This window comes from Caretta caretta, chromosome 8, assembly GCF_965140235.1.
Source record: "Caretta caretta isolate rCarCar2 chromosome 8, rCarCar1.hap1, whole genome shotgun sequence".
NCBI classification, from domain to species: Eukaryota; Metazoa; Chordata; order Testudines; family Cheloniidae; genus Caretta; species Caretta caretta.
The window spans coordinates 22,056,675-22,083,012 of NC_134213.1; the positions used below are offsets into that span (position 1 = coordinate 22,056,675).

At 52.3% G+C, this 26,338-nt stretch overlaps 1 protein-coding gene across 9 annotated transcripts in view; it reads left to right on the top strand.

The window, feature by feature from the left end:
• Positions 1 to 24,539, top strand: part of ABLIM3 (actin binding LIM protein family member 3) — a 109,487-nt gene extending 84,948 nt beyond the window's left edge. For 2 of the 9 annotated variants that reach the window (XM_048861095.2, XM_048861096.2), the window contains 14 exons: positions 904 to 962; positions 2,540 to 2,611; positions 3,098 to 3,253; positions 6,269 to 6,298; positions 7,350 to 7,479; positions 8,485 to 8,583; positions 10,492 to 10,542; positions 13,096 to 13,230; positions 13,567 to 13,631; positions 14,384 to 14,531; positions 17,770 to 17,799; positions 19,333 to 19,391; positions 20,217 to 20,277; positions 21,956 to 23,160. In XM_048861095.2, coding sequence (XP_048717052.1) covers positions 904 to 962; positions 2,540 to 2,611; positions 3,098 to 3,253; positions 6,269 to 6,298; positions 7,350 to 7,479; positions 8,485 to 8,583; positions 10,492 to 10,542; positions 13,096 to 13,230; positions 13,567 to 13,631; positions 14,384 to 14,531; positions 17,770 to 17,799; positions 19,333 to 19,391; positions 20,217 to 20,277; positions 21,956 to 22,104 — 1,244 coding nt within the window. In that variant the 3' untranslated portion in view covers positions 22,105 to 23,160. Of the gene's footprint in view, positions 1 to 903; positions 963 to 2,539; positions 2,612 to 3,097; positions 3,254 to 6,268; positions 6,299 to 7,349; positions 7,480 to 8,484; positions 8,584 to 8,961; positions 9,045 to 10,491; positions 10,543 to 13,095; positions 13,231 to 13,566; positions 13,632 to 14,383; positions 14,532 to 17,769; positions 17,800 to 19,332; positions 19,392 to 20,216; positions 20,278 to 21,955; positions 23,161 to 23,229; positions 23,311 to 24,259 lie in introns of those variants that run through there. The other 7 variants (XM_075131346.1, XR_012669594.1, XM_048861097.2 and 4 more) reach the window with 7 other exon arrangements.
• Positions 24,540 to 26,338: the final 1,799 nt, after the last annotated feature.

A 26,338-nucleotide genomic window follows, 5' to 3' on the forward strand; every position in this document is an offset into this window, starting at 1 on the left:
GGCTTGTTATCTGTGGAGACCTGGCTTCAAGTTCAAGTTTACATCACAAGTGAAAGGAATTTGCTGGTCTCCTCCTAATTCTGAAGGAACATTATCATCCCTGTTCATTGTTTTACAATGTGCTTGGTGCTGTACAAGATTCAGATCTCAAAACAGCCCCTGCCCCAAAGAGCTGACAATCTAAAACAGTGGCTCTCAATCTTTCCAGACTACTGTGCCCCTTTCAAGAGTTTGATTGCTCTTGTGTACCCCAAATTTCACCTCACTTAAAAACAACTTGCTTACAAAATCAGACATAAAATATAAGTGTCATACCATGCTATGAGTGAAAAATTGCTAACTTTCTTATTTATGCCATATAATTATAAAATAAATCAATTGGAATATAAATATTGTACTTACATTTCAGTGTATAGTATATAAAGCAGCATAAACAAGTCATCGTATGAAATTTTAGTTTGTACGGACTTTGCTAGTGCTTTTTATGTAGCTTGTTGTAATACAAGGAAAAAATATCTAGCTGAGTTGATGCTGGAAGACCTCTGTGTACCCCAGGGCTATGCGTACCCCTGGTTGAGAACCCCTGCTCTAAAAGATGCATATGACTTCCAGGCTTTGCTCCCAAGAACCCCAGTACTGGAACAGCAGGAGATGCTGCAGGCCAGGTTTGGGAATTCTCAGCGGAGCTGTAGGATCCAGCACTATAATAGTGAGGGCAGTTGTAAGGCAGGATTGAAGTGCATCTGCAGAGCTGCTTGCAGGTCCAGGACTAAGCTAGCTGGGTGTGCTGACAGTCAGGATGAAGGGGTACTATTACATCTGGTTCTGACTGTGAGTGGAAAGTTTATCTCTCCAGTGGAGAGTTGAAAGGCTCTGATCTTCTGCTGTTCTCCTGGCTTTCAGGTTCTGAAGTGTGGCACCCGATCTGCAAACAGGCAGCGAGGGCAGAGAAGAAATTGAAGGTAAGCTGGAGCATCAGACGTTCATGATGGAGTTTCTGTGACAGGTGGCTGGGCCAGAAGCACGTTCCAGTGTGCCTCCAAGACAACCAGACATCTCTGAAAGTGCCCCTGAGAGCTCTGGTCCCTGGCTGGAAATGTGTTATGGGGGGAAGACCCAAACTGAGGGGGACCTGGCATACCAAAAACACTGCAAGACCCTGGCCCAAGGGTCAGCACATTCAGCCTCCTGCTTTCCAAAGGGTCCTCTGCAACCCAGAACTTTGAGGATCCCCCTCCCGCCTCAGAGGTTTTGCATTGCAGCCATCATCCTTCTAGCCATGGTGAGTCATGGGCAGGACGCCATTTGAAGAGCAGCTGCAGCTCTGTAAATGTCTGCAGGGAGTGCTGTTGAGCAGTGTGAGGAGGCATCATTCCCCCATACTCCATATGGCATTTCCTCCTCCCCTGCGGAGAGATGCTTCCAGGCCCAGCCCACAGAGTCAGAGACCGGCCAGCCTCTCTGTGCTTTAGTGGGTGTTTGTTTGTTCCGATTGTTAAATTGTAGGTAGACACAAACCCAGGAATGTTCCAGGCCAGGAGAGCAGTCACCATATGACCCATCAAAGCTGCCTGCCTCTGCACCCTTCATAACATCAGGATAAGCCAGATCAGTCCCTTGCTTCCCTGCTGTCTCAGTGACAGCTTGACAGCCATACTGCAGGATGCAAGCTGCCGTAAAGCGCCTTTCTATCCTGCTGGAAAGTTTGATGACTTGGCCTGCTCAAACCTCTTCTTTGTGCGCCGTTCAGAAGAAGCACTGGGAGGCCTTTGTCCATGGCAAGGCTGCTGACCATGCTCACAGTCCTCAGGTGCACATTGAACATGCATTGTCGGTTGTGGTGCAAGATGCCAGAGCAATGCCGGAATAAACCATGCCTGCCAATTCACTGACAGGCCGTTGTGGGGGTTGGTCTGAAGGACTGAAGTCCTCACTAGAAACAAACTTTTTATGGAAGCAAACCCAAAGATTGTAACAGTCCTCCCCCCTCTTGCCTCTTCTCCCTTCCAAGCCCTGCCCCACGTTCCCTCTAGTGTTCTCTAGCCTGTATTGCACTTACTCACTGCTGCTCTGTTCAGTTACCATTAGGTATGATTAACAGCGGCATCTGTGTCTGCAACCAGCAGACAACATGCTACATGTCTTTCAGAATCATTCGATTTTAATGGGCAGGGCCTGTCTCGCTGGATCTGAATCTGGCCATTAAAGAGAACTGCACATTTGGACTATGCGAACCCAGACAGAATGCCGATATACAACAATCTTAGTGGTTAGGAGGGAGTACAGAGGGCATTGCTGGGCAGTTTCACAGGTATATAGCCTGCTGCTGGGGGTGTGGGGGACTTTGGGGGTGCTGTCCTTGTCCTGGAGTTATACAGTGGGGGAAAATTCAGCCCTGATATAAGCAAGTGAAATTCCATTGACTTCAATGGCGTTATGCCTGCCTTGTGCCAAGGCTGGATTTGGTCCCTCAGTCTCCATGATTTGAATGATGGTCAGCTTCAGTTCTGAACCAGTTTGTGGTTTTCTATGCACACAGCACAGAAGAACATCAGAAACCTCCATCTCACCCCCTGGTTCCAGTATTGGTTCCCCCAACCGAGTCATCTGTGTAAGTACAGCTCTGCCGCACAGTCTCCAATGTGATGGGGAAAGGGTGGCTCCATGTGTTCCAGCGGGGACAGGAGGAGGAGATCTCCCTGCACAGATCAGGTTGGGAGCAGCGGGTTCTCAGTTCCAATCTGCAATGCAAGTGATGGGGATGGGAAAGGGGTCTTGGGGGGTAAGTCTACCCTTAGTGTCTGTCTGCCTTGACTTCAGCAGGCCCTCTGTGATGAACGGGAGATCTCGGAAGAGTATTGCCAAGGCAGTTGAACACCATAATCCACCCAGCCCTTTCCCCACTGCAGCCTCTTCTCATCCTGGGAGAATGTTGTGCCTCTCATGAGGACATCTCCTTACATTTTTCCCTTTCCTGTGGTGACACATCAGTTTGCTCTGATGAGAGCTTCACACTGTATATTCCAGCCTCCCTTTCCCTTTTTCCTCATCTTTCTCTCTGTTTCCGTCTCTCTGCCTCTGTCTCTCCCTCTCCTAGGCTAAAGTGGATAATGAGATCCTTAATTACAAAGACCTGGCAGCTCTTCCCAAGATTAAAGCCATCTACGAGGTGCAGCGTCCCGACCTCATTTCCTACGAGCCCTATCACAGATACACATCAGATGAGACGCTGGAGAGATATAGCTATGGGGAGGTACTGAGTCTTAGCATTTGCAGACAGGGACCTCAGGATCTGATGAGGGTTATGGGGTGGTGGGTGGGATGACACAGATTCTTATTACAGTTCGGTGGGTGTAAATCCTGAATAACTCCATTGGCATTAGTGGGGTTACTTCAGATTTACAGTGGGGGAACCAAGAACAGAATCTGGCCTAGAACATCTCCAAGGAGGATTCTTGTCTGTCGTCTGGAAATCCAGGATGAACCGGGACAGGAGCGTTGGCTCCAGCCTCCTCCACTGTGGGCCACAAGATTGAGAGCCAGAAAACTGCTACAGCATCAGTTAGCCACAATCTACGAGGCTGCCCATGCTGATGGAGGCCATTAGCGATGGCCACACCACGTAATCTGAAGGGAGTGTTTTGGGGAGAAAGGCAGCCCCAAGGAATGGCTCCTCTGGGGAATGTCCCCTAGTCCATCTGAGCCCAGGAAATGAATGAGGGGGAAAGGGTGTCGCCGCATAACCCTCAGCCCCAGCATAGACTATAAGGACAGATATGCAGCAGGATCACTCTATGGGCACCTGAACTGCTCACGCACCAAATGGTGCTGTTGAAAATCTGATCCTTAACTGCAGCTATTTGCCCAGCAGTCCCTTTTCCAAAGGGCACGCTCCCTTGCTTACATGGGGTGTAGGACAGTGTCACCAGATGGCCTGCTGCAGGGAAGCCTCACCAGTGTCCGCAGAGCAAGGGCCTAGGCAGGACAGCCCTTATCTAACGCTGCCTCCACTGGATGGGAAGGGGAAGGGGGCAGGGAGCTGAATGGTGTTGTCCATGTCCACGGGGATATTAGAAAGAGCTGTGTGGAATGAAACCAACACAGCCCTTGGCATGGCACGTCCTCTGCTCTACTCCTGGAGGTAGGACTGGGACTGCTGGACAATTTCACCCACTTAAATGGGAAGGAGATGAGTGCATGGATTTGACCTGAAAGGAAGCCAGGTCCTGCCTGATCCAGCTCCCACTGAGGACTGCAGAAGCTGAGGGCAAAACTGGGCCCTTTAAAATAGTCACAGAAGAGGCCTTGGTAATAACCGGCAACAACTTCTCTGAAATCTCCAGTGTGAAGCAGGTGCCAGGGTTCATCATGAGCCATCCATCCAGAGCACTCCGCTGTCTGTGCCCTCTGCACCAAGGTGGGAGCAGTGACGCTGTCCTTTGTGTGCAGTGTTCTAGAGCTGTATGGGGCTCTCACCTGCCCGTGAAGCATAGCTCAGGACACAGGCTCACTGTGTTGTGTTGATTTTCCTAATGGCCTCAGATCAGGGCCTTGGGGCACTGAGGGCCTGGTTCTTCTCTCCCTTACACCTGTGTAAATTGAGATTTAGTCCATGGAGGTCGCTGACATTCCACAGTGTAAAACTGGTGTAGGCAAGAGGAGAATGGGTCCCTGGATTCTGGAAAGCACCATACAGGGGAAGCTAAGAAAACACCCCTGCTGGCTTCTGGATTCCTTGCACCTCTGCTTTTTCTCAGTTGTGTCTTTGTTCCAGGTCTAAGGGTGGTTGGCTTGTGAGCTGGCTAAGGCAACTGCCCCGAGGCGCTCTACAGCACTGTACATTGGGGGCTCTGCAGCCTTTCATCTATATGAGCTGCGCCTACAAATGATCTCTGGATAAAGCAGAGAATGCAGGTTGCCATGTCAGGGCCTCTTGTGGACAGCGACCTGGCCTATGACACAGACAGAGATGGCATGCAGTGGCACAGACCTCCAACACCAGGGGATAGTGCAACTGAGAGGGCAACAGAGAGCCCTCTGGGAAGTAGCATGGGAAGCTACTGTCCGTCAGATGGCTCAGCAACATGCTGTTACCGAGGGCTCACAACGCTGTGAGGTGGGGTTTGGAACCTTTTGCTGTGGGTGGGTCTTGCTGTATTTGCTGCTGTCTGGTATAAACCCCTGGATTGATGCAATTTCAGTGTGTTGTACAGACAGCCCAGTGCTGCTCTTGGTGGCATCTTCTGACCCCTGTATGTGCATGGTAGGTCACGAGGCTGTGTTTCATAGTGGGATGGTGTCTCCTGTGAACCCAGCTGACCTCGCTTAGCTCCCATCTGTTTTTATCCTCCCCATTGAGTTAGTGGTGGCTGTTTCACCAGCTCCAAGGGACGCATCAGCGAGGCGCTTTCATAGCCAGACATTCGCATCTGGAGCTTCCCAGGTTTCTGTTCCTTCTCATCCTCTGAGGGCATTTCTCCTCACCTTCCTCATCTGTGCAGCTGCTGTAATGTCACCATTTGTATGTGAAACTCAGACAGTCAGGAGAGAGGAGAAATCCCCTCTGAACGCTAGGGTCTGGGTTGGCAAGAGCAGGACCCTCTTGGACTTAGCATTATATCTGGAGTCTTGCTACAAGCATGCAGAGCTGGGCACTTTGTGAACAGGTCAGACTCCGTAGACACGAGCAGGCAAGGGGTTGATTTACGGGCTCCAAGGGCTGGTTGTTTCAGTTGTTTCCAAACTGGGAAAGCCAAGCTTGGATGGCTTCACTCTCCCATACACTGTGTATCCCAGCATGAGGCAAATACCAGCGTGGCCATGGGAGCACCTGCCTGCCAGCTCCAGTGAAGGGGAAGGGGGATATTCTGCATCAAATGAAAGAAGCTGAAGAATTCCCCCAAAGTCTTTCTTCCCTTCCCCAGGAGATGGGGGAGAAATGAGTTGCTCCCATGAGTTCCTCCACCAGGCATTTCTCCTGGAGCAGTGGCTGGATGGGATCAAAGCAGCCCCGCTGCACTCCAGCCTGGACTCAGAGTGGCTGAGGTGGAGGGACAGGGTGCTATGTATTTCCCAGTGATAAAGCCTTCTCTTCCACAGGCTTCCCTCAGTGCCTGGCCATTTTAATGAGGTTGTGGTTTTACTAAGAGGGCTGTAATTTTGGGCAGATGAAGTGCTATGAGGTCCGGGTCAGTCACATTGACCATTCATCATGTCCCTCTCTCTTCTCTCCCTCCTGCGCTGTCTCTGGTCCTCCTGCCCCCTCCAGTCCCTTGGAACGCTGTCTCCATATTCTCAGGTAAGCACACTGTGTTCTGGAGACCTCTGGGACCACAAGGCTGGAGGTGGGTGGGACCTGCATGGAATTATAACTGAAGGATTTGGCTAGACCAAGGGGACCCCTCAGGCCTGACAATGCAGTTTCTGAATGGAGGCAGTTGTTGGGCTGAATCCCTTCTTGGCGTAACTCTATTGAAGTCAGTGGAATTACTCCGAGAGTGAATTTGGCTTGTGATGCTAAAGCAGTAATTCTACTGGAAGTTGCTTTCTTCAAGTTAGGACTGCAGTGCCAGCCCGACAGTCCTGCCATGCTTTCCTGAGATTGCTGTGGAACAGGGAACAGGGCCCGGGTGCTCAGCCCTGATGTAAGAGGGGGGAGATCTCTGTTACACAAAGGTGGGCCCATCAGTTGCATCTTGGAGCAATGTTGACAGTTTCTGGAGAGAGCTGCATCCAGTCCTCCTTGGCCAAAGCAGTGGGTGGAGGAGGAAGCATCACGCTTTTGGGGACATTGTGAGGGGAACAAACAGGGAATTCTCCAGGCACCAAGAAAGTCAAATCACCAAATAATGGGAATGTGGTATTTCTCAGCGGCTCTGCTTGCAAAGATCCATTGCAGGGGACACACACGACTCCAGATAGCTATTTCTGTTAAGCCCCATGCATGCTGAGAGGAGCAGAGCTCACATGGGAGATGCATGACTTGTTGTCTCTAAGTGCCAGATGGTTGCTTTGCACTGTACACTCATTCCACAGCCACACACAGGCCTGTGCACCACCCAGCTCACCACACCCACTGCACCTTTACATCACAGAGGCTTTACCCTGTCCAAGCTGAGAAGAGTCAGTGACCCTGGCTGCCATGGGGGGAGGGGAGAAGTTTCCCTGAAGGAAAGAGAAGACCCTGCCTTCCTGAAAAGCTGTGACTCTGCCTATACAAACACCTCCTTCCCCCACTCTATGACTCCTTTATGAGGCCTTGTTTCAGCTATCTCCATGCCCCACAGCCTGAGGCGCATGTACCTTCTCCGACCCATGCCCTTTATTCACATCTCCTTTCACCCATCCAGGATATCTATGAAAGTATTGACATACGACAGAGACGGGCCTCCAGCCCGGGCTACATCGACTCCCCCACCTACAGCCGCCAGGGCATGTCTCCCACCATCCCACGCTCCCCACATCATTACTACCGCTCAGGTAAGGACACTGGCCCACCCCCCACCAGGCCTGGCCCAGGTTAAAACAGCCAGTGGAGAGCAGCAGAGCAGCGTTCTGGGATCACAAGGACACGCACGCCTCTCCCGGAGGCCTCGGCCATCCCTTTGGCAGCAGCACAAGTCATGTTGGGGAAATCCCAACTCCGAACAAGGAGGAGTTAAATTCGACAGTGCCTGTAGGATGCTGGGAAGGGGGATTTCCTCTCTGAGGTGTGTGTGCTGGAGAGAGTGGAGTGACCTGCCTTTGGCTGCCTCATGCACAATCCAATTCAGCCGATTCCGCTCCCTGAGGCCTTCCTCCTGTCTCATAACCAACTCAGTCACAGCGTCGCCCCATCACTACAGAAAATCCGAGATGGTGGCTCCATGCCGGCACTGGAACTAGAGGTGCAGCTGATGCTCGACTTGCTTATCGTGGGAAGCGAGGGATGCATCAGAATGCATGTACCTGTCAACGTGGGGGGTGACTCCTCACACACACCCCGGCTAGCCCATCTTCGGGTGAGGAAGCAGGGCACAGCTGTACCTTGAAATCTGAGGGGAGAGGCGATGGGCAGGAAAACCCAGAGAGAGATGAGTCTGGCAGACTGGTTTCCCCGCCGTGTTGTTCAGTAAGGCTCCAACCCTTGTAGATAAAGCTCTTAGCACAGTCGCCATCAAAGACTGCCATACCAGTGAGAATGACAGGGGAATCCTGGACAGGAGTCTGGGGCCCCTGCAATGGGTTCTGGGCTAGGCCCCTGAATGGCATGCACCCGTGGATTTCCCTCTGGTTCCCGTCTACCCCTGTCTATAAACCCTGAGTTCCTCCCTCACGACGTGTGTAGGAAACCTCACCCCCATCCATCCATCCCTTCCTTCCTCCCCAGCCATTGACTCACACGTGGCTTGCTGCTCTTCTAACATGGCTGCATTTAACACCAGTTTTCTTCTGCTTCTTGTTCTCTCTCAATCACTGTCACTCCCTCTGATCCGCACTTTCCAGGCACAGAGAGTGGGCGCAGCTCCCCCTACTATAGCCAGTTAGATGTGAGGTCTTCTACTCCAACCTCATACCAAGCTCCCAAGCATTTCCACATTCCAGGTAGGCTCTGGAGACCTCCGGCCTGTGGGGAGCACTGTGTCTATTGCATGCATGTATGTGCTGTATGTGTGTATCGCATGAGTAGCACCACTGCCTGCCTACAGTCAGCTAGCAGCAGCAGGACACGTCCTACGGTAAAGGCCATCCATAAACAAGACCTGCAGCTTTAACCCCACCTAAACTTCCCATCGTCCAGAGTCTGCTATACCTTCCCCTGCCATTTCCCACTGCCTCCTGCCCCCCACAAAGTGAAATTCCCTGCAAGGACCCTGCCCTCCCTTCCCTAGCAGATCACAAGGCAAAGCTTTTCTGATTAGAACCTTTTCTATACCCATTCTTTACAGATGATTTATTTTATACTCCTCCTACTCCCCCTAGGGCCCGGTGCACCCTTCCCCCAGAGTCTTCTGGGCTTGCCAGATGGCTGCTCCCCTCCAGCAGGGACTCCAGGGGGCCACCAGGTAAGGCCCACTGCCCCCTCAATCCATCCACAGATCTTCGGAGGGGTTGGGAGGGAAACAAGCACCTGTCCCACTTCTTCAGGATACGCATTAGGGCAGCAAGAAGGTACTCACTCCCCCTCCCAGCTGCAGTCACAGGGACAGACTGGACCATTCGTCAAATCCAAAACTATCCACTCAGTCCACGTAAAGCAAACCCACCCTAATAAGTTCAAGGGACCTTGACCTGTGCCCCCTTCTAAAGCCATTTAACTGGCTCTCAAGTTCACCTTCAAGATGGGCCTGAACCAAACCCCCAGACTTGGGTGGTGGGGTGCTGACTGCAGACCTAGATTCCTTATGTTGCAGTTAGCCCCTGTCTCTAGAGTGGGCCGAGCTGGTGACCTGGGACCAAAGGCACCCAGATTTTGCGGGAGGTGTTTAAAAAATCCAGGCCACCTTTAGTATGCACATACACAGTGCAGAATTAGCATCTCTCAAGGTAGATACCAAGGGCCTGGACTGGAGCTGCAGCCTCACAGCCTTCTCCTCATGCTTGCCCATGTAACCAATCCATGGCAGCATCCACCACCATGGTGACCAGCTCTACACACACCTGCAGGGTCCCATGCTCCTTGCAATGGCCCTATCTCCACCCTCTCCCTGTCTGGCCACCCCACCACCACAGCTATATGTGGTCCCCTGCCCGTTTGCTGATGTCTTTTATGGATGGCCCCATCCCTGCTCCGCCAGCTCAGCTGATAGGCCCTAGCGCTGGTAGGGTAGCTATAGGCACAGTCTCCAGGTTGCTTCCCCTTCCCAGCTAGCTCTATTTCCCTTGCTGAAAGAGGCTTTGGCTGATGATGTTGGTTTGCTCTCAGGTGGATCATGGATAGTTCTTCTAGATGCCTGCACCCCCAAGAAATGATCTCCCTCCTGAAAATCCATCAGTAACCACTCCATGGGGCTGACTGACAGAGACGTATCCCCAGATCCTGGGTCTCTAGGTGTCCCCTCTCCCTCTTCCCCTCCAAGACACCTTTGTCTGAGAAGAGCCAACAGTGGGGACAGGAAGAAGAAGCATCTGCCATTCTGTCAGTGCATGGTGTTAACACTCAGCATGTTCACTGCATGTCCTCTAGCACACACACGACCTCTCTACCCTAGGGTTTTCTGTAGCACCCATCACCATAGTATACGGGTGCTTAGCTTCCAAAACAGGTTTAACCCTCTTTCTCCCCCACCTCAGAAGTCAAACCAGACACTGATCCATCTTTGATGAAATGCCTTGGAATTAGGTTGCATTTTTTTGCTTAAAGTCCATGGAGGTGAAAAACGTTGAACGTAACAGATGAGTGACTGGGGGTTTGCACCTCCTCTTCCATGCCCTCTCCATATCCACTGTTCCCAGCAAACACACACTGACTTCCATGTCTTCTTTTCTTTTCTTTTCTTTTCTTTTCTCCAGCTGCCGGAGAGAGTAACATCTACCGGAAACCCCCCATCTATAAACGACACGGTATAGTCTGAGTGTTGCTTTGGGGTGATTGCCAATTACTTAATAGTCCTGACATCGGAAGGGCCAGACAGAGATTAGGGACCAGTTACGCTGCTGAGTAACTTCTTGGACTAGGACAGGGTTACTCCAGATTCTCACCGGTTTGAGACCAAGATAAGATTAATCTAGGACAGAGGGGAATGGCATTGTTAGGCAGAGGGTTAGGTTGTGGGGATGCCCTGGCAGGCACAGGAGGAGGTGGCGAGAAAGGCTGGAGGTGCTGGCAAAGGTGGTGGCGGCATTTCCTCGGGCGTGGGATTTAGTGCAGGCACAAAGCTGTGACATTTCACATTGCCTTCAGCAAAAAGCCCAGGAGGTAGGAGTGAGAAGTTGAGTGGCACAGGAGATCTATCTGCTTACCTGTCATTTGGAGGTTCAATCCCCTCCTCAAATATAACACCAGGTTGGATATTTGTCTCCAGTGCTCAGCAGTTGCCAAAGCTGGGAAAGCAGGTGCTGTAGGTCAGGACTGAGGGATGGTGTCAGAGTATGGGGGGGACAGGGACTGGAATGGCAGGGGATGAGAGGGTGCTGCAGGTCAAGAGCCTGAAGGGCATTAACAGCAGAGCGTAGGGCTGGAATAAGAGGTGTGCTGCGGGTCAGGGTGCACTGGCAGAACTGTGAGGAGAGAGGAGTGAGCAGAAAGTGCTTTTTTTACACTAGCCGTAATATAAATTACCTGGAAAAAACTAAAAAGGGAATCCCAACTTCCTGAAAACCCCTGACCGTCCCAAGCGGACATTACAGATTGAAAGAGAGTGTTGGTAACCTGGAGAGAGTGAACCCCGGTGAGGGCTGGGGTTGTGGGAGTGGGAGATGTCTGGGGAGGTGGCACAAGGGCGCCTGGCACCAGCCAGGCCCTTGCTGAGGAGGACTTGTTGTGTGCTCACCAACTTGCTTCGTGTACCAGCTTTTCCTGTGAAACCGTAACTCTGTCTCTCCTTTCTCCCTCCGTGCGTCTCTCCTGTCCTGTCTGCCTAACACCCTTAACGCCCCCTGCTGACTGTCTGCACCCCTCTGCGCTGTAAGTAGCTGCCTTTGCCATGTTCTCTGGACTGACCCCTGGCATGTTACTGGGGGGCTCTGAGCACTTTTAGCTGGCCAGGCCTTGAGGTTGAGTTTGGCACCGTCTCTCTGAGCTCACCATAAGCCCAGGTGGCAGCAATCCTGCCGGGGTGCTCTCTGCCCCTCGTGTGCTTGCTGAGGAAGAGATTAGTTCTGAAGAGGCATTCATTTTGTTTTCTTAACCGTATGAGCAGGAGCCTCCAACGTTTGGCCGTCTGGCCTGAAGCCAACCTAGTGTCCTTTTGTGCACGGAGGGGTGACCCCATCCCACTGCTGCTGCGGGCTGTAGCTCTTCAGCACAGGAGCTGTGGGCCTGAATTCATGGCTGTAACTAGAGCCAACAACATTGTGCATGGGGCTCCCCTTACACACACACACACACACACACACAAAACCCACCACGTCACCTCCCCCATCCCTTCAAACATGCCCTTTGGGAAGCTCACGCCTTCCCTCTGCCCTGTCCCGGGGCTGTGCCCCTTGCCTCTGGATCTCTGCTCAGGCTCAAAAAGTCCCCAGGGCACTTTTACTGCCCTTTTCTGGTGATGACATTGAATTCCTGGGGTGAGGTTACCTAGGGAGGGAGGAGAAGCTGGTCTCAGTAGCACTAGTGTTTTCCTGCTTCCTTGGTTGGTGCAGTAGGAAAATTGTAGGTTGAAGAGGAAGAGTAAGAAATTAGTACCAGCCAGCATCACAGTGGGCTCTGGATCGGCACCATCCTGGTGGCTACCTTGTAACTCAGCCTGGCAGCCAAAGGCTCTGCATCATGATGTCATGGCATTTGCACCTCAGCGCCGTGGACTCAGAGCAAGATGCAAGGCTGGCGTGGAGTGCAGGGGACAGAGCCCTGACAATCCGAATGGTTGGCAACCTATTCCGACCGATTCTCTACAGAGCTGCTGTGTGCAACTGAGCCTGGGGCTGGGTGCTGGGAGTTACAGGGTTCTGTTCCCAGTTCTACCACTGCCCTGCTGCATGACCTTAACTTCCCCTCTCTGTGCCCCCGCTTCACCATCTGTAGAATGTGGGTGATGCTACTGACCTCCTGGCAGTGCGAGGTGTGATCAGTTAATGTTTGTCCAGCACTTTGACCATGGACTATTACCAATCAGGACAGGAGACCTCAAGCCACTGGGGAGAGTGGAGCAGGGGGATGTGCCACACCCCCCGCTGGATCTCCAGGTCCGTTGGGTGACCCAACAGCCTCAGCCAGATCACTACCTCCATTGGCTGCCCTTTACTTGGGGGACATACCTGGCCCCTCAGGCTTTGGGGAGAAGCTGTTCTCTCCAAACTGTTCTCTCCAAACTGAAGCCAGCTGAGGGGGCTCCACTTACTGGAGTTGGGAGGCACTTGGTTGTCTGTGTGGGACAGCCATGGTGATGCTGACAGCATCTCCTCCAGAACTTGGGTTTCCTTCCTAAATCTCACGATCTGTTGCTTTTGCAGACAATCCACCTGCAGCCACCAAAAGCAAAACCAGCGAAGACATTGCACAGTCCTCCAAATACAGCCCAGCCTATTCCCCGGACCCATACTACCACTCGGAGTCCGAGTATTGGCTTTTCCAAGGTTCACCCAAAGGTAATGCAGGGAGCCCAGACCTGCCCTGGGTGCGGCCAAGGCCACAGGAAGCCCAATAACAACCTCTGCATGTGTCATTTTCTGGGAGGGAGTTGACTTTGAGCCCTTATTCCCCAGGCAAGGCCCAGTGCTGAGGGCATGTAAGTTAAATCAAGGGTAGGCACCAATGGAAGATGATGACTCATTTAGGACCTGCAGTCCCCTCAGCCTTTGGATTATTTGCCATGCACATTCACCTTGGGTCCCAGCGCTAGCAATCCCGCCTCGGTGTCTGCCTGCTGTTTGTATTTGTCCATGTTGTGCATTTGACTGGGCCTGCCCCCTGTCTCCTTGCAGCACCGCGAGCCCGCAGATTCTCATCAGGGGGAGAAGAGGACGGGTTTGACCAGGGGATGCACAAGGTAAGTGGCTGTCTCATCCCTGACCCACTGGTATCTCCTCTCAACTCCTCCCCTGAGAGAGAAATGCAACAGAGGAGACAAGAGGAGAGCTGGTGGCGAGGTTGGAGGCCACACGCCCTGGCAGGGATCGTGGCAGAGAGCCAGGAAAGACTGCCTTGGCCCAATCTCCTTGTTCGGAGATCACAGCTGGGGTAAATCTGTGACATCTGCTTTTTCCAGATGCTTCTGCCCCAGGAGTGGGTCTTGTGCCGTCTACATGCTGTGGGCCCCTCCATTCCAGGCTCAGGCCTTTCCAGGGGAAGCCGGTGCACTAGGTCGCCCAGGCCCACTTGTTCCTTGGTGCCTTCCTTCCCTTCATGGACTTTCTCCTTCCTTGCACAGACACCCACAGACCTAATGACTTTGGCTAAGAACCCTCTCCTATGAAATGTGACCAGGGGGAGGGTGGAGCTGCCATATGGGGCAGGTGTTGCTTGGGGAGGGGAAGGAGCCAATGTGTTCACCAAGGGGCACCAAGCCCTCTTTGCTGGCTGGGTGCTGGGTTGGATGTGAGAACCATAGGGAGGGCTGGCCTTACCTGCTCTGAGTGCAGGACCAGCAAACTCCAGCATTAGTGGCATTGTGTGCTGACACCGTGATGGGGTGATGCTGCCGTGGTAATGTCAGCAGCTGTGCTGCCGCTGTTGGTTGGCAGAGAACTTCCCGTCCATGTCTGAAGCGTTTTCCTTTCCGTCTCCCCTCGCGGTGCCTAGATCCAGAGCGGCATCGGCAGGTTGATCCTGAAGGAAGAGATGAAGGCTCGATCCAATTCTTACGCTGACCCCTGGACGCCGCCCCGCAGCTCAGCCGGTAGCAGAGAGGCCCTGCACACAGCCGGCTACGAGAGCTCACTGAACGGCTGTAAGGAATGCGAAGAGCACCATAGCAGCAGCGGGCAGGCTTCTCAGATCACACAAGATGAAGAGCTTGTGGTTTCTAATTGGTTGGGAGCTGGCTGACGTTTGGGGTTGTGAATGAGATAAACAGTCTTTCACCCCCAATGCCCAGATGTACACAGGCTGGATCGGATCCAGCCATGTGAGCGTGAAAGGATCCATGGGGCTGGCCAGCAATCTCTCCCAGCAGGGGGCTGTTCTGTGGCCGGAGGAGGGGGGGTAGAAATGAGTTGGTGGGTCTCAGACTATGTGGCCACATCACAAAAATCAGCCATTGGCTTTGCTATCTCTTCTTCCCACCGCATACTGTGTTCCCACTTCTACTTCCATTACAAGGGCACGACCTGGCATGAGGTGTTAGCATGGTGGGGAAGAAAGGACACCTGAACCAGAGCCTTTCAACACGGCTGGAGAGGTTGGATGTTTGTAAGGGACATAGTTTGCCCCAAGAAATTAGTCTTGGACAATTCTTTCCCCTGCTGGCTGCATCAGGGAACCATCTGTCCTTTACACACACTCCCCTAGGCATGTGTACAAGGCCAAGTGTTTGGGTCTATGCTTCAGGTATTTGGTGCTTGTGTTTGGTTTTTTGAATGCCTCAGGGAGCCAGAATAACATCAGATCCGTCTGTTAGGGTATTTGAGCGCCTAGATGGTGGAGAAGCCTTGAGGAGACCAGAGCTTGTGTTAGTTTGGTCCCATAGCTATATCCATGAGGCAAAGAAATGACAAACACAAAGACAAATACAGCTCCCGAGATCATTGGGCTTAGCTGAGTTTCTCTGGGAGCCCCTTGTCATTGTGAGTTAGGGGTGCCCGTTCGTAGGGCTGCCACGCAGTCAGTCCCACCTTCATTTTCTGTGGACTGGGAAATTCAGGCCTACAAAGAAATAACACACCTGCAATTGCACAGTCTGGTCACTAGATGACACCGTAGCCAACTTGCCAGCTCATCCTCCATTTGGCCTCTTAGTTGGACTGAGTTCCTATGGAGGAGTTCGCTGGCTGCTCTGGTGGTGATGCTCCTGCCCGCTATGGGGTCTCAGTAGTGCCAGTCTCTGAAAACAGGGATATTTCAGTGCTGCTTGGAGGCGGGTCCGCCAGGGGATATAAGGCATGGAGTAGGGGGAGGTTCCTGCCCATGCACAAGCCCTGCTGCTCTGGCTGAGGTCCCATAATCGCATCAGCTCTCAGAGGGAGGGAGCAGTAGAGGCAGAACCTGCTGCCACTGTTAACAGACAGGTTAGCAGTTCTCCATATGGCCAGAGTAATTGTGGCCTTAAAAGGCAGCTCTGAGCTTCCCAAGGCTGCAGTCTCGTCAAGGCTTCAGATGCAGTCTCCCCTCTGCAGATGGGCAGAGCCACCTCCCTCAGCCCCAGTGGCCAAGCTCGCAAGATGCTGCAGGAGCTGCGAATAGTGATATGGAGGATGGGCCCACTGCATCCGTGCTCTCAGGCCTTTGTAGAGAGGGAGCATGTCTAGTGGTTAGAGTAGCAATCTAGGCATCAGGAGCTCTGGGTTCTAATCCCCACTCTGCCACTAACTTACTGTGTGGTCCTTTCTCGCTCTATGCCTCAGTTTCCACATCTGTAAAATGAGGGCAAATCCTTCTGGGAATGTGCGTGGGAGGGTTTGTATTAATTTAGATGGAATAAAGGGGCACAGAGAGTTAAAGGTATTAACATGACCCGGTCTCTGTCCAACATTAAACAGTGTTAAACAAGGTTTGGTGTTTGGTATATAGAGACTTCAGTCAGTCTGTTTAGTACCATGGCAAACACCCTGTTAAAAATCCTTAGTAACCCATTATTAAAGATACAGAAAAAGATGGAAAACTAGTTAAAGCATTTGAAATGTCAAATATTAAATTGGGCTTTCATTTTAACAACGTCCCTCATTCCCTTTAAAAAAAAAACTTTGTTTGACAGTTTCTTAGGTGGTATGAGAGATGGTAATAACTGTCCTTTTTAGGTAAAAGAGAAGAAGTTAGTTGAGATGGGCTGGAGCTGTTGTTAAAGTCCAGTCCCATTTCCTGAGAAGAGAAAACAAGATAAACACAAAAAGGGGAGAGAAAAGAACAGCAACGATGGAAAATGCAGCTTCTGTCTCTGGTTCTGACTTTCACTTGCAACCTCTCTGCTGGAGACACACAGGCCCATCACATGGTTTTATCAGCCAATCGGAGACCTGGAAAACTCGTACCAGCATTGCGCTGTTTAGAGCATTGCTTTTAGCTGCCTCTTTCTGGTCACAGACTTACAGCATTGTTGCAAAATCCATAGTCTTGGCCAGCTAAGCCTGACAGAAGCTAAAAAGGAGAGAGTTAGGAAAGAAAGGAAATTAGATGGGCAAGGAAGAGGACATATGCCAGGGAGGAAAGAGAGAGAAAATCTCACATCCCAGGTGATATTTGGAATTAGGCTGGAACTGGTGGAAGTTGCGGTGTCATTTAGGTCCCTGTCTCTGGCCCAGTCTGATCAGGACATCTGTCAGAATTAGGACAAAGAAGGTCCAGGATATGGTGGGGTTGGCAGCCATGATGGTGAAGCTCTCTCCAGCAGTTAATTTTCCCCCAGTGTCTCTTTCATTAAGGACCCCAAAAGGGAGTGACGGGTGGAATAGCCCATCCCTTCATTTTGTCCACCAATTAGGCCTAGTTTCTGACACACCAATTTTGGTTCACTGATTTCTGGTTCCACACTTTTCTTGTTTATCGCGCATGAGCTTAACCCAGCCCTTGCATTAGATCAATAGGCCTTTGTGTGTGGACTTGTTCAGTCTTTCTGTCTCCCTGGCATACCTGTTCCCATCAAGATCTGTTGTTACAGCTCATTGTGACCTTTTATAAACTTCCACTCACTTGTTATAGCTGAGCTCATAGAGTAAGTCTGCAGGCCCAGTTACCACAACAGGCAGGAAGGCTCAGCTCACCCATATTCATAAAGCACTTTGAGATGCTCACTTGGAAGGTGCTGTGAAGAGAAAGGGTAAATGCTGTGGAGATGAAAGCGGTGGGAGGGAGGGTGGGGTAGTGCTGGGAGAAGCAGAGAATGCTGTGAAGTGAGGTTGTCCTTGGCCACGGAAGCAAGGTGAGGGATGCCGGTCTCTGAAAACCCAGATCCTCTTGCCTGGTAGGGCTTTTTATCACAGTAAATGCCTTTCTGCCTCTGATGTGCTGACTTTCTGCTTTGTCTCTCATTGCAGCTCCCCGGACACATTACCTAGCTGACAGTGGTATGTATATCTTCCTCCTCCCTTCCAATCTGTGATCCTCCATCTGCAGGCCTTGTGAAAGTGGGGTGGGGAGGGGGTTTTCCACTGCAGGCAGAGAGGCCAGGGTGGCTTTTCCTTTAGAAATGAGTGTGGTCTGGTCATAAGAGCATGGGAGTGGAAGTCAGAACTCCGGGATTCCAGTCTCTATTTTGCAGCTGATTTGCTGTCATCTTGGGTAAGTCCCTTCTCTCTCAGACTTGCTCTACTCTACAGAGTTAGTTCAACATAAGACAGCTGATGTAAGTGCCCTACTACATCAACATCATAACTCCACCTCCACGAGAGGCATAGGGCTTATGTCGGTGTAGTTAGGGTGACACAGGGTCTGTGCAGATGCTGAGTTCCTTACATGGGCTGTTGGCTGTCTTGTCAATTTCATGGCTTTGCTGGACCTGCTGCCAGGCCTCCTCTCCAAGCTTCTGCTGGTCGTGCATATCCTCACCAGGAGCACTTTCATCAATTGCAGAGTGGAAGTGTAGTGGGCTGAGACCCCGGGCTCTCAGCTCCACACAGGTCCCTATTGGGAACCCTGCTGCCCACTAGGGTCCCAGCTTCTCCCTCCCTACTGGGAGCATGGCAGCTGACTGGACTCTGGATGTGGATCTCCCCGCCGGAAGCAAGAAGCCCCGGGCGGCTTCCCCACTGCTCCCAGCTGGGAGTAGGAAGGTGAGAAGCCCCAGGGGGCAACTAGGCTCCTGGCGGGGAGCTGTGCAGAGCTGAGAGTCTGGCTGTCTGCCCACTACACTTCCCCTCTTCAGTCAGTGGAAGTGCTCCTGGTGAGGACGTGCACCACCAACAGAAGGAGAGTTGGTGGGCATTGCCCTACGTTGGCCTATAATAGGTCGACTTAAAATTGTAGGCGGCCTGAGTCTGTTTCCCCCATGGAACATGGTGATATTCCTGTGTACCCAGCTCCTAGTGGGGATGGGAGGCCTCTTGCATTAGTGTCTGTCACCTCAGGTGGAGAGGCAGAGTGCATATAGCAAAGTCTTCTAGGTCCTGAGAGGCCCCTCCCAGCCTGCCACTTGGGCCCAAGGTGACTCAGCGCTCTGAGTCTCTGTCCTGGTGTCTCACTCCCCAGGGAAACAGCCCACTCAGCCACTGGGAGCAGAATCCAAGGACCCCAAGGGGTATCCAGCCCTCAGCTGGGAGGGAAGTGACTGGGACAGGGGCCTGCCAGGGTAGACCCAGTAATATAAAGTGCAGAGGAACCCACCCCCCAGGCAAGGTATCCAATGGGCTCCTGCATTCGCCTGCAGAAGGGACCAGCTGCAGCACTGCATCTCTCCTTTCTCTGATGCACCTGCCAATGCTGTGGCTATGAGGGAGTGTCGTCACCTGGGCTAGACCCTGCAGGCGTCCTCCTTCCTCTTCATAGTTAAACCTGAGCTGTGTTTGGGGACCAGATGCCTTGGCCTTGGCTCAGTAGCTGAGGGTTTCTAAGGCACAAGTCCCTGCTCTTGGGATTATGCAGTTTGTTGTTTCTCTTTTCAGATCCCCTCATTTCGAAATCTGCATCCCTCCCTGCCTACAGAAGGAACGGGCTGCACAGGGTGAGTGTCTCTGGCTACCCCTGACCTGCCACTAGGTGGCGGTGTTTCAGAGTGTTTCTCATGGGCGAGTGGCTGCACAGGTGGGGTACCTATTCCTCCTGTGAAATGGGGAGGGGGAGCAGTTCTAGGGCAGTATCCTCATGGCTATTGAAACCTCTTTGTGCCTGGGTTCAGAATCCTCAGTCTGGGGTTCAGGATCCTCAGAATTGGGGGAGTTCTTTCTGGAGGTACATGCATTCCTGGAACAGAGGCACCCTGGCCATAGCACCTGCCTCCAGGCGCTTCAACCTCTGCTAAGACACATCCAGAGATTCCCAGGTGTATTTCGTGTGGAATCCAAGTAGAAACTAGAGATCAGAAAAGCCTCACCCAGTTCTGGGAATCTAGGAGTGGCAAGTGCCCTACCCTGAAAATAAAATCTCTTCCAGATTCCTAGAGTTCAGATGCAGGGGAACAGAACCTCTGCTTCAGAGTGTCGGGAGGTGTTTGTTTTCCAGAGTGATGTCTTTGCTGTGTAACTTTGGGCAACAAGGACTTTAGAAATGGTCCTATGATTGTATGCCCAGTCTGGGAGTCAGGAGTGCTGGGTGGTATTCCTGACTCTGCCACTAACTCACTATGTGATCTTGGGCAATTCATTTCACCTCACTGTGCCTCCGTTTCCCCATCTGTAAAATGAGGGGAATGACACTTACTTCAGGATGGATTAATTAGAACATTTGTAAAATGATTTGGGATCCCCAGATGGAAGGTGCGATAGAAGGGCTGAGTATTTATCTAGACTCCCCTTGTGCTGACCCCTCTGTGTGCTCATTTCTCCTGCAGCCCCCCAGCGCTGAACTCTTCCACTATGACAGCACAAACGCTGTCAACTGGGGGATGCGAGGTAAGCAGGGCACAGTGCTTGGGAAGCCTGAGCAGTCCTACAGTATGTGCTGCTAGAGCCTGTGGCAATGTGCTTAAAAGGGACACCACCATCCTGCTGAGGCCCTAGAATGGCCCCTCTTATGGGAGTGAGCGCTTGCTAGATAGTCTCCTCCAGATCCTGCGCAGCAGAGTCAGCTGTGAGCTCTGAACACGACAGCCTGCAGGTCCTGCACAAGAGACACTGTTTTGTGCTCTTGCCTAGAACCCCCAGCTGGCCCTGTGGCAGCAGATCAGGGACACCCTCACATTGCTAACGATGCATTTCAAAGCTGTGTTACCGATGGCCCCTGACACTGTAAAACTGAAAGAACAATCCGTGGATTTGTCACTGTTCCTGCTATTGCTTTTTGCATTTCTGCCAGCTTGGGGAATGAAAATAGGCTAATCAGTTTCTTGCTTTGTCACTGTCCAGTTAGTTTTTCTTTCCAGTTCTCGTTCCCTAGCAAATTCCTGCAGTGTTGGGGTTACAAACCCAGCAGGGGAACGGTTAAAGTTAAACCATAGCACTGTTTCCTTTGCAATGTAAAAGTACTGTAATGAAACTATTCCTATGAATATTGGGCCCAGTTCATCTCTGCATCAAGGGGCTGCAATGGTGGTTGACCTATCATCCAGGGAATTCTCATGACAGCGAGTTTCCCTCGTTGGTGGTAGAGAGCCACCCCCAGCACATAGAGCATATGAGGGGCATTTCATATCCCCTTCATTGAACAATACTGCCCCCTGGTTATTCCTTAGGGGCCATTAGCAGCAGGGTCAGGTTAGTTGTTGGAGACCCACCACTGCCCCCCCTTTCCTCTGCCCAGTGCTGAGTGCAGCCCCAGAGCAGGGAGCTATCACTCCTCCCCACCCCATCGAGTTCTGGGACAATTCAGAGGGGATTCCCCCTGCCGGCTCTTTCCCAAGCTTCCCTCCTTTGAAAAGCTCAGGTTAGAAGGTCACTGACCCATTGTGGGGGGCTGGCTGCCTGAAGCCAACAAAAGCCCCAGTGCTGGGTGAGGGTCAGAGGTCACCAGCGTGGTGTTCGGGGTTCAGAACTGGCAGTGCAAATCTGTGTCCCAGCCGCAGGCTGAGGAAGGGGGTCACTTATGCACACGCTGGCATATTATTATTTCATATTATGAAAAGCCTTTTAAAAACCTCTGAAAAGCAACAAGTACCTTTAGGGCCTAAAACACTTGGTAGCGTCTCTCATAGGCCCCACCATGCTGCAGGCAGCTGTGCACCTTCTACTCCCATGAAGTCAATGCTGCAGAAGGGCCCTGAGCACCCTGTAGGATCAGGCCCTGACTTCACCAGCACTCTCAATGGAGCTGGGCTGAACTGTCCGCAGTGTTGCTGGTGCCTCCGTTCCTCCTGAGCTGCGTTAGAAACCATGAGTGAGATGCCAGGTGTAGAGTGGCAGTGGGGAAGGCAGGAGCTGTGGGAGTGAGAGAGAGCAGCCTACACACTGTAACCCCACCCTCAGGCCAGCCCCCTGGGAGCAGCTGCCAGAGGCAAGACAGACAAGGGGAGAACACACCTGGGGCCATGTCTCCTGTGGGGAGTCGGGGCTCTCGCCTGATGGCAAAGGGAAGGCTCAGAGGCTGCTGACTGACTCGTTTCTTGTCTCTTTCCTTCTCTTTCTCTCCCTACAGAATACAAGGTAAAACTCTCCTTGGAGAGGGGAACAGCTGCCATCCAGTCAGTGATGCCATCTAATGTCCGAATGCCACCAGGGCAGGGTCCTTGGGGATTGTCCCTCCATCTCCTGTGTCCTGGGCTGGTCTCCGGAGCCCATGTTTGAACTGAGGCCTTTCCAGACACCTTCCCTTCCCTCAGACATGCCCTGGCTCCACTTTCCCTCAATTCCAGCCACCCTGTCCCCCCTGCTATTATCAGCTCCAACAGAATGGGCTGCAATTGAGCATGGTTTACGTTGCGGGTGTCTCCAAACGCTTTGCCCAGCAAAGTTGCATGCTGGGGGAAGAACTGATGAGGTGGGTGACCATAGCTGTCGTGCTGGGCTCAGCAGCAGCAGCTCCCACCCAGCTGTGGATGCTGAACCTATTAGATGGGGAGAGGGGATGCTAGGTACGATGTTAGGTCATCGCCTACACCAGTGTTTCCCAAACGGTGGGTCCTGACCCACCAGTGAGTCCCAAGAAGGTTCTAGCTGGGTCACTATGTCCAGAACCAGGTTAATGCATCACTGGGCGCTGGCCTAGGCAAACATACATTTCTCCCAGCCTGGTTCAGAGGGGAGACCCTGGATGGGTTGGGGAGATGAATTGTGAGCCTGTTCCGCAGTCGCCCCACATTGTTGGCTCCAGTCCCGCAGGGCTGGGCCTGGTTCCCCGCTCCAGGTGTTGCAACCTGGCCCATGGGATTGTAGCACCACCAACTGGACCAAACCCGAGTGCTACAACCCTGCATGCCAGGTCACAACACCCAGAGCAGGGAGCCGGTTCTAGCCTCATGGGACAGGAGCCACTGCTGCAGGGGGAATGCGGGGCAGGCTCATTCCCTGGCCATTCCTCTACACTTGGCCAGGGTTAGGGTTGAGGTGCCAGGGCAGAGGATGCACGTACGTAATGGTGGGTTGCAAAAAAAGACAAAATGCAGTTGGTGAGTTGCCTGAGTAAAAAGTTTTGGAACCATTCTGTGACAAGCCAAGCGGTCTTCGCCGTCAGCCTGGAGATGGGCAGACAGGGAGCTGGGTTAGTGTCGCCCCTCAGGGCAGCCTCTCCATCAGAGCAGCTCCCCTGCCTTGCAGTGTCAGCTTGAGCTCCATTCTGCCGTGAGAGTTGGGCCCCTGAGAATCACCACCCCTGAGCCAAACAGAACAGACCCAAGGACTAGACGCTGGGTTGTTGCTGTGGGTTCCCTCAGCTCAGAGAGCCTACCCACGTTTCTTCATCTATCTCTGCAGATATACCCCTATGAGCTGCTCATGGTGACCACCAGGGGGAGGAACCAGCTGCCCAAGGATGTGGACAGAACTCGGTTAGAGGTAAGCAAAGCCTTCCCTGCTGGGGAGAATATCACTGGGACACTCCCTTCTGACACTGTCTCCCTCCTCCCCCAGTGCAGCTAGGGCTGGGGCAGGAGGTCCGAATGGAGCAAGGGTAGCTGCCCTCCTGCCTGTTAGATGTCATCTCCCAGCATGGAGACCTGAGGTGTTTCAGACCTAAGGTCCCTGCAGATGGAGCAGGGGTTAATGCTGTCTGCATGGACATCACCTGTTGAGCGCAGCATCACACCAATGCTATCACTCCTCCCCACCCCATCGAGTTCTGGGACAATTCAGAGGGGATTCCCCCTGCCGGCTCTTTCCCAAGCTTCCCTCCTTTGAAAAGCTCAGGTTAGAAGGTCACTGACCCATTGTGGGGGGCTGGCTGCCTGAAGCCAACAAAAGCCCCAGTGCTGGGTGAGGGTCAGAGGTCACCAGCGTGGTGTTCGGGGTTCAGAACTGGCAGTGCAAATCTGTGTCCCAGCCGCAGGCTGAGGAAGGGGGTCACTTATGCACACGCTGGCATGTGGTCATGCTCACACCCAGCCACAGTCACAGATACTCACACACAATCACACTCAGACACATGCTCACACACATCAGGCACACACACAGCCGCAATCGCACACACTCAGCTCTGCACAGCCACAGTCGCACACTCACAGGCATTTGTGTGTGCTCATGCCACAATTGCATCTGGTCACACTTACAATTGCACATACACAGATACACACACAGCTGCACACAATAACACTTGGATAGTCACAATGACATGCGCGCACACACAGACACGCACACATATACAGAGGCAGTCGCTTGCGTATGCTCACGCAGAGTCACAATGGCATCTGCACAGGCCCTCTCAGTTATGAGCCATGGCAGCCGCACTCCCTCGTGTTGTCACAGGCCCATACACCCAGCCTCACGCCCCTCTCTGCTGTCCCCACAGCGCCACCTGTCACAGGACGAGTTCTATCAGATCTTCAGCATGACCATTGCAGAGTTCGACCGCCTGGCCCTGTGGAAGAGGAACGAGCTGAAGAAGCAGGCACGGCTGTTTTAAACGCAATGCACTATAAATATATACATACCTATAAATATATATATATATATGTATAGAAAGATCTCTATATTGAAGCTCTGTATAACTCTCTCTATTGTACAATAGGAGGAACGGCCACTCTCTTTGGAACTCCGTAGAGCAAATTGAAGTCTCTCAGATATTTTTACGCTCTTTGTTTCCTTTATGTTCTTTTTTTATTCTAATAAGATTGGGGGCGGGGTGTGAGACTGTTTGTGTATTGAACCTTCTGGAGTTTCAGGCCATCTCAGACACCCACCTTCACCTGCAGTGGCTGGAAATCCCAGGCCAGTGGAGGAAGGGGTATTTGCAACACATGTTCAGTAAAAGACTGGCCCTTTTCCCTCCCTTGCCCCTTCACACCCTGGGCTCCTGGCCTGGTATCACTCATGCTGCACAGCCTGGCCAGGCGCCTTCAGGAGCCAGAGGAAGAGGTTCCCTCCCTCACACCAGGGTTCCCAGCAGGCGGGGCCCTGCCATCTGATTCAGCCATTGATAGTAGGATGGTTCCTGGTATACTTAAACTGCCCCTCTTCTCAGTGCTTGGGGGAGGGGGCTGCAGTCTCCCTCCCCCTTCATCAGTCCTACCCGCTGGGCTTGAACTGAAAGAGGAAAATGAATGGAGTTGGCCTGGCCCACCCCACCCCTTGCTAACATAGACTCCCTCCCTAGATGCCATCTGTGTTGGCACCTGGTAGAAATGACATGGCCCCTCACCCCAATTTGGCAGCGCCTCAATTTTGTTCTCTCCCTCTCCTGCTCTCCCATCCCCAGCTGCCAGGGGAGAATACCCCTGCACTGGAGCTCAGGGGCAGCCAAACCCTGCAGGGCATTGCTGATGCAAATCATAGGGAATCATTACAAGATGTAAAAAGAAAAGGAGGACTTGTGGCACCTTAGAGACTAACAAATTTATCTGAGCATAAGCTTTCGTGAGCTACAGCTCACTTCATCGGATGCATGCAGTGGAAAATACAGTGGGGAGATTTTATATTCACAGAGAACATGGAACAATGGGTGAAGTGAGCTGTAGCTCACGAAAGCTTATGCTCAAATAAATTGGTTAGTCTCTAAGCCCTGGTCTACACTAGGACTTTAGATCGAATTTAGCAGCGTTAAATCGATTTAAACCTGCACCCGTCCACACAATGAAGCCCTTTATTTCGACTTAAAGGGCTCTTAAAATCGATTTCCTTACTCCACCCCTGACAAGTGGATTAGCGCTTAAATCGACGTTGCCGGCTCGAATTTGGGGTACTGTGGACACAATTCGATGGTATTGGCCTCCGGGAGCTATCCCAGAGTGCTCCATTCTGACCGCTCTGGACAGCGCTCTCAACTCAGATGCACTGGCCAGGTAGACAGGAAAAGAACCGCGAACTTTTGAATCTCATTTCCTGTTTGGCCAGCGTGGCAAGCTGCAGGTGACCATGCAGAGCTCATCAGCAGAGGTGACCATGATGGAGTCCCAGAATCGCAAAAGAGCTCCAGCATGGACTGAACGGGAGGTACGGGATCTGATCGCTGTTTGGGGAGAGGAATCCGTGCTATCAGAACTCCGTTCCAGTTTTCGAAATGCCAAAACCTTTCTGAAAATCTCCCAGGGCATGAAGGACAGAGGCCATAACAGGGACCCGAAGCAGTGCCGCGTGAAACTGAAGGAGCTGAGGCAAGCCTACCAGAAAACCAGAGAGGCGAACGGCCGCTCTGGGTCAGAGCCCCAAACATGCCGCTTCTATGATGAGCTGCATGCCATTTTAGGGGGTTCAGCCACCACTACCCCAGCCGTGTTGTTTGACTCCTTCAATGGAGATGGAGGCAATACAGAAGTAGGTTTTGGGGACGAAGAAGATGATGAGGAGGAGGTTGTAGATAGCTCACAGCAAGCAAGCGGAGAAACCGGTTTTCCCGACAGCCAGGAACTGTTTCTCACCCTAGACCTGGAGC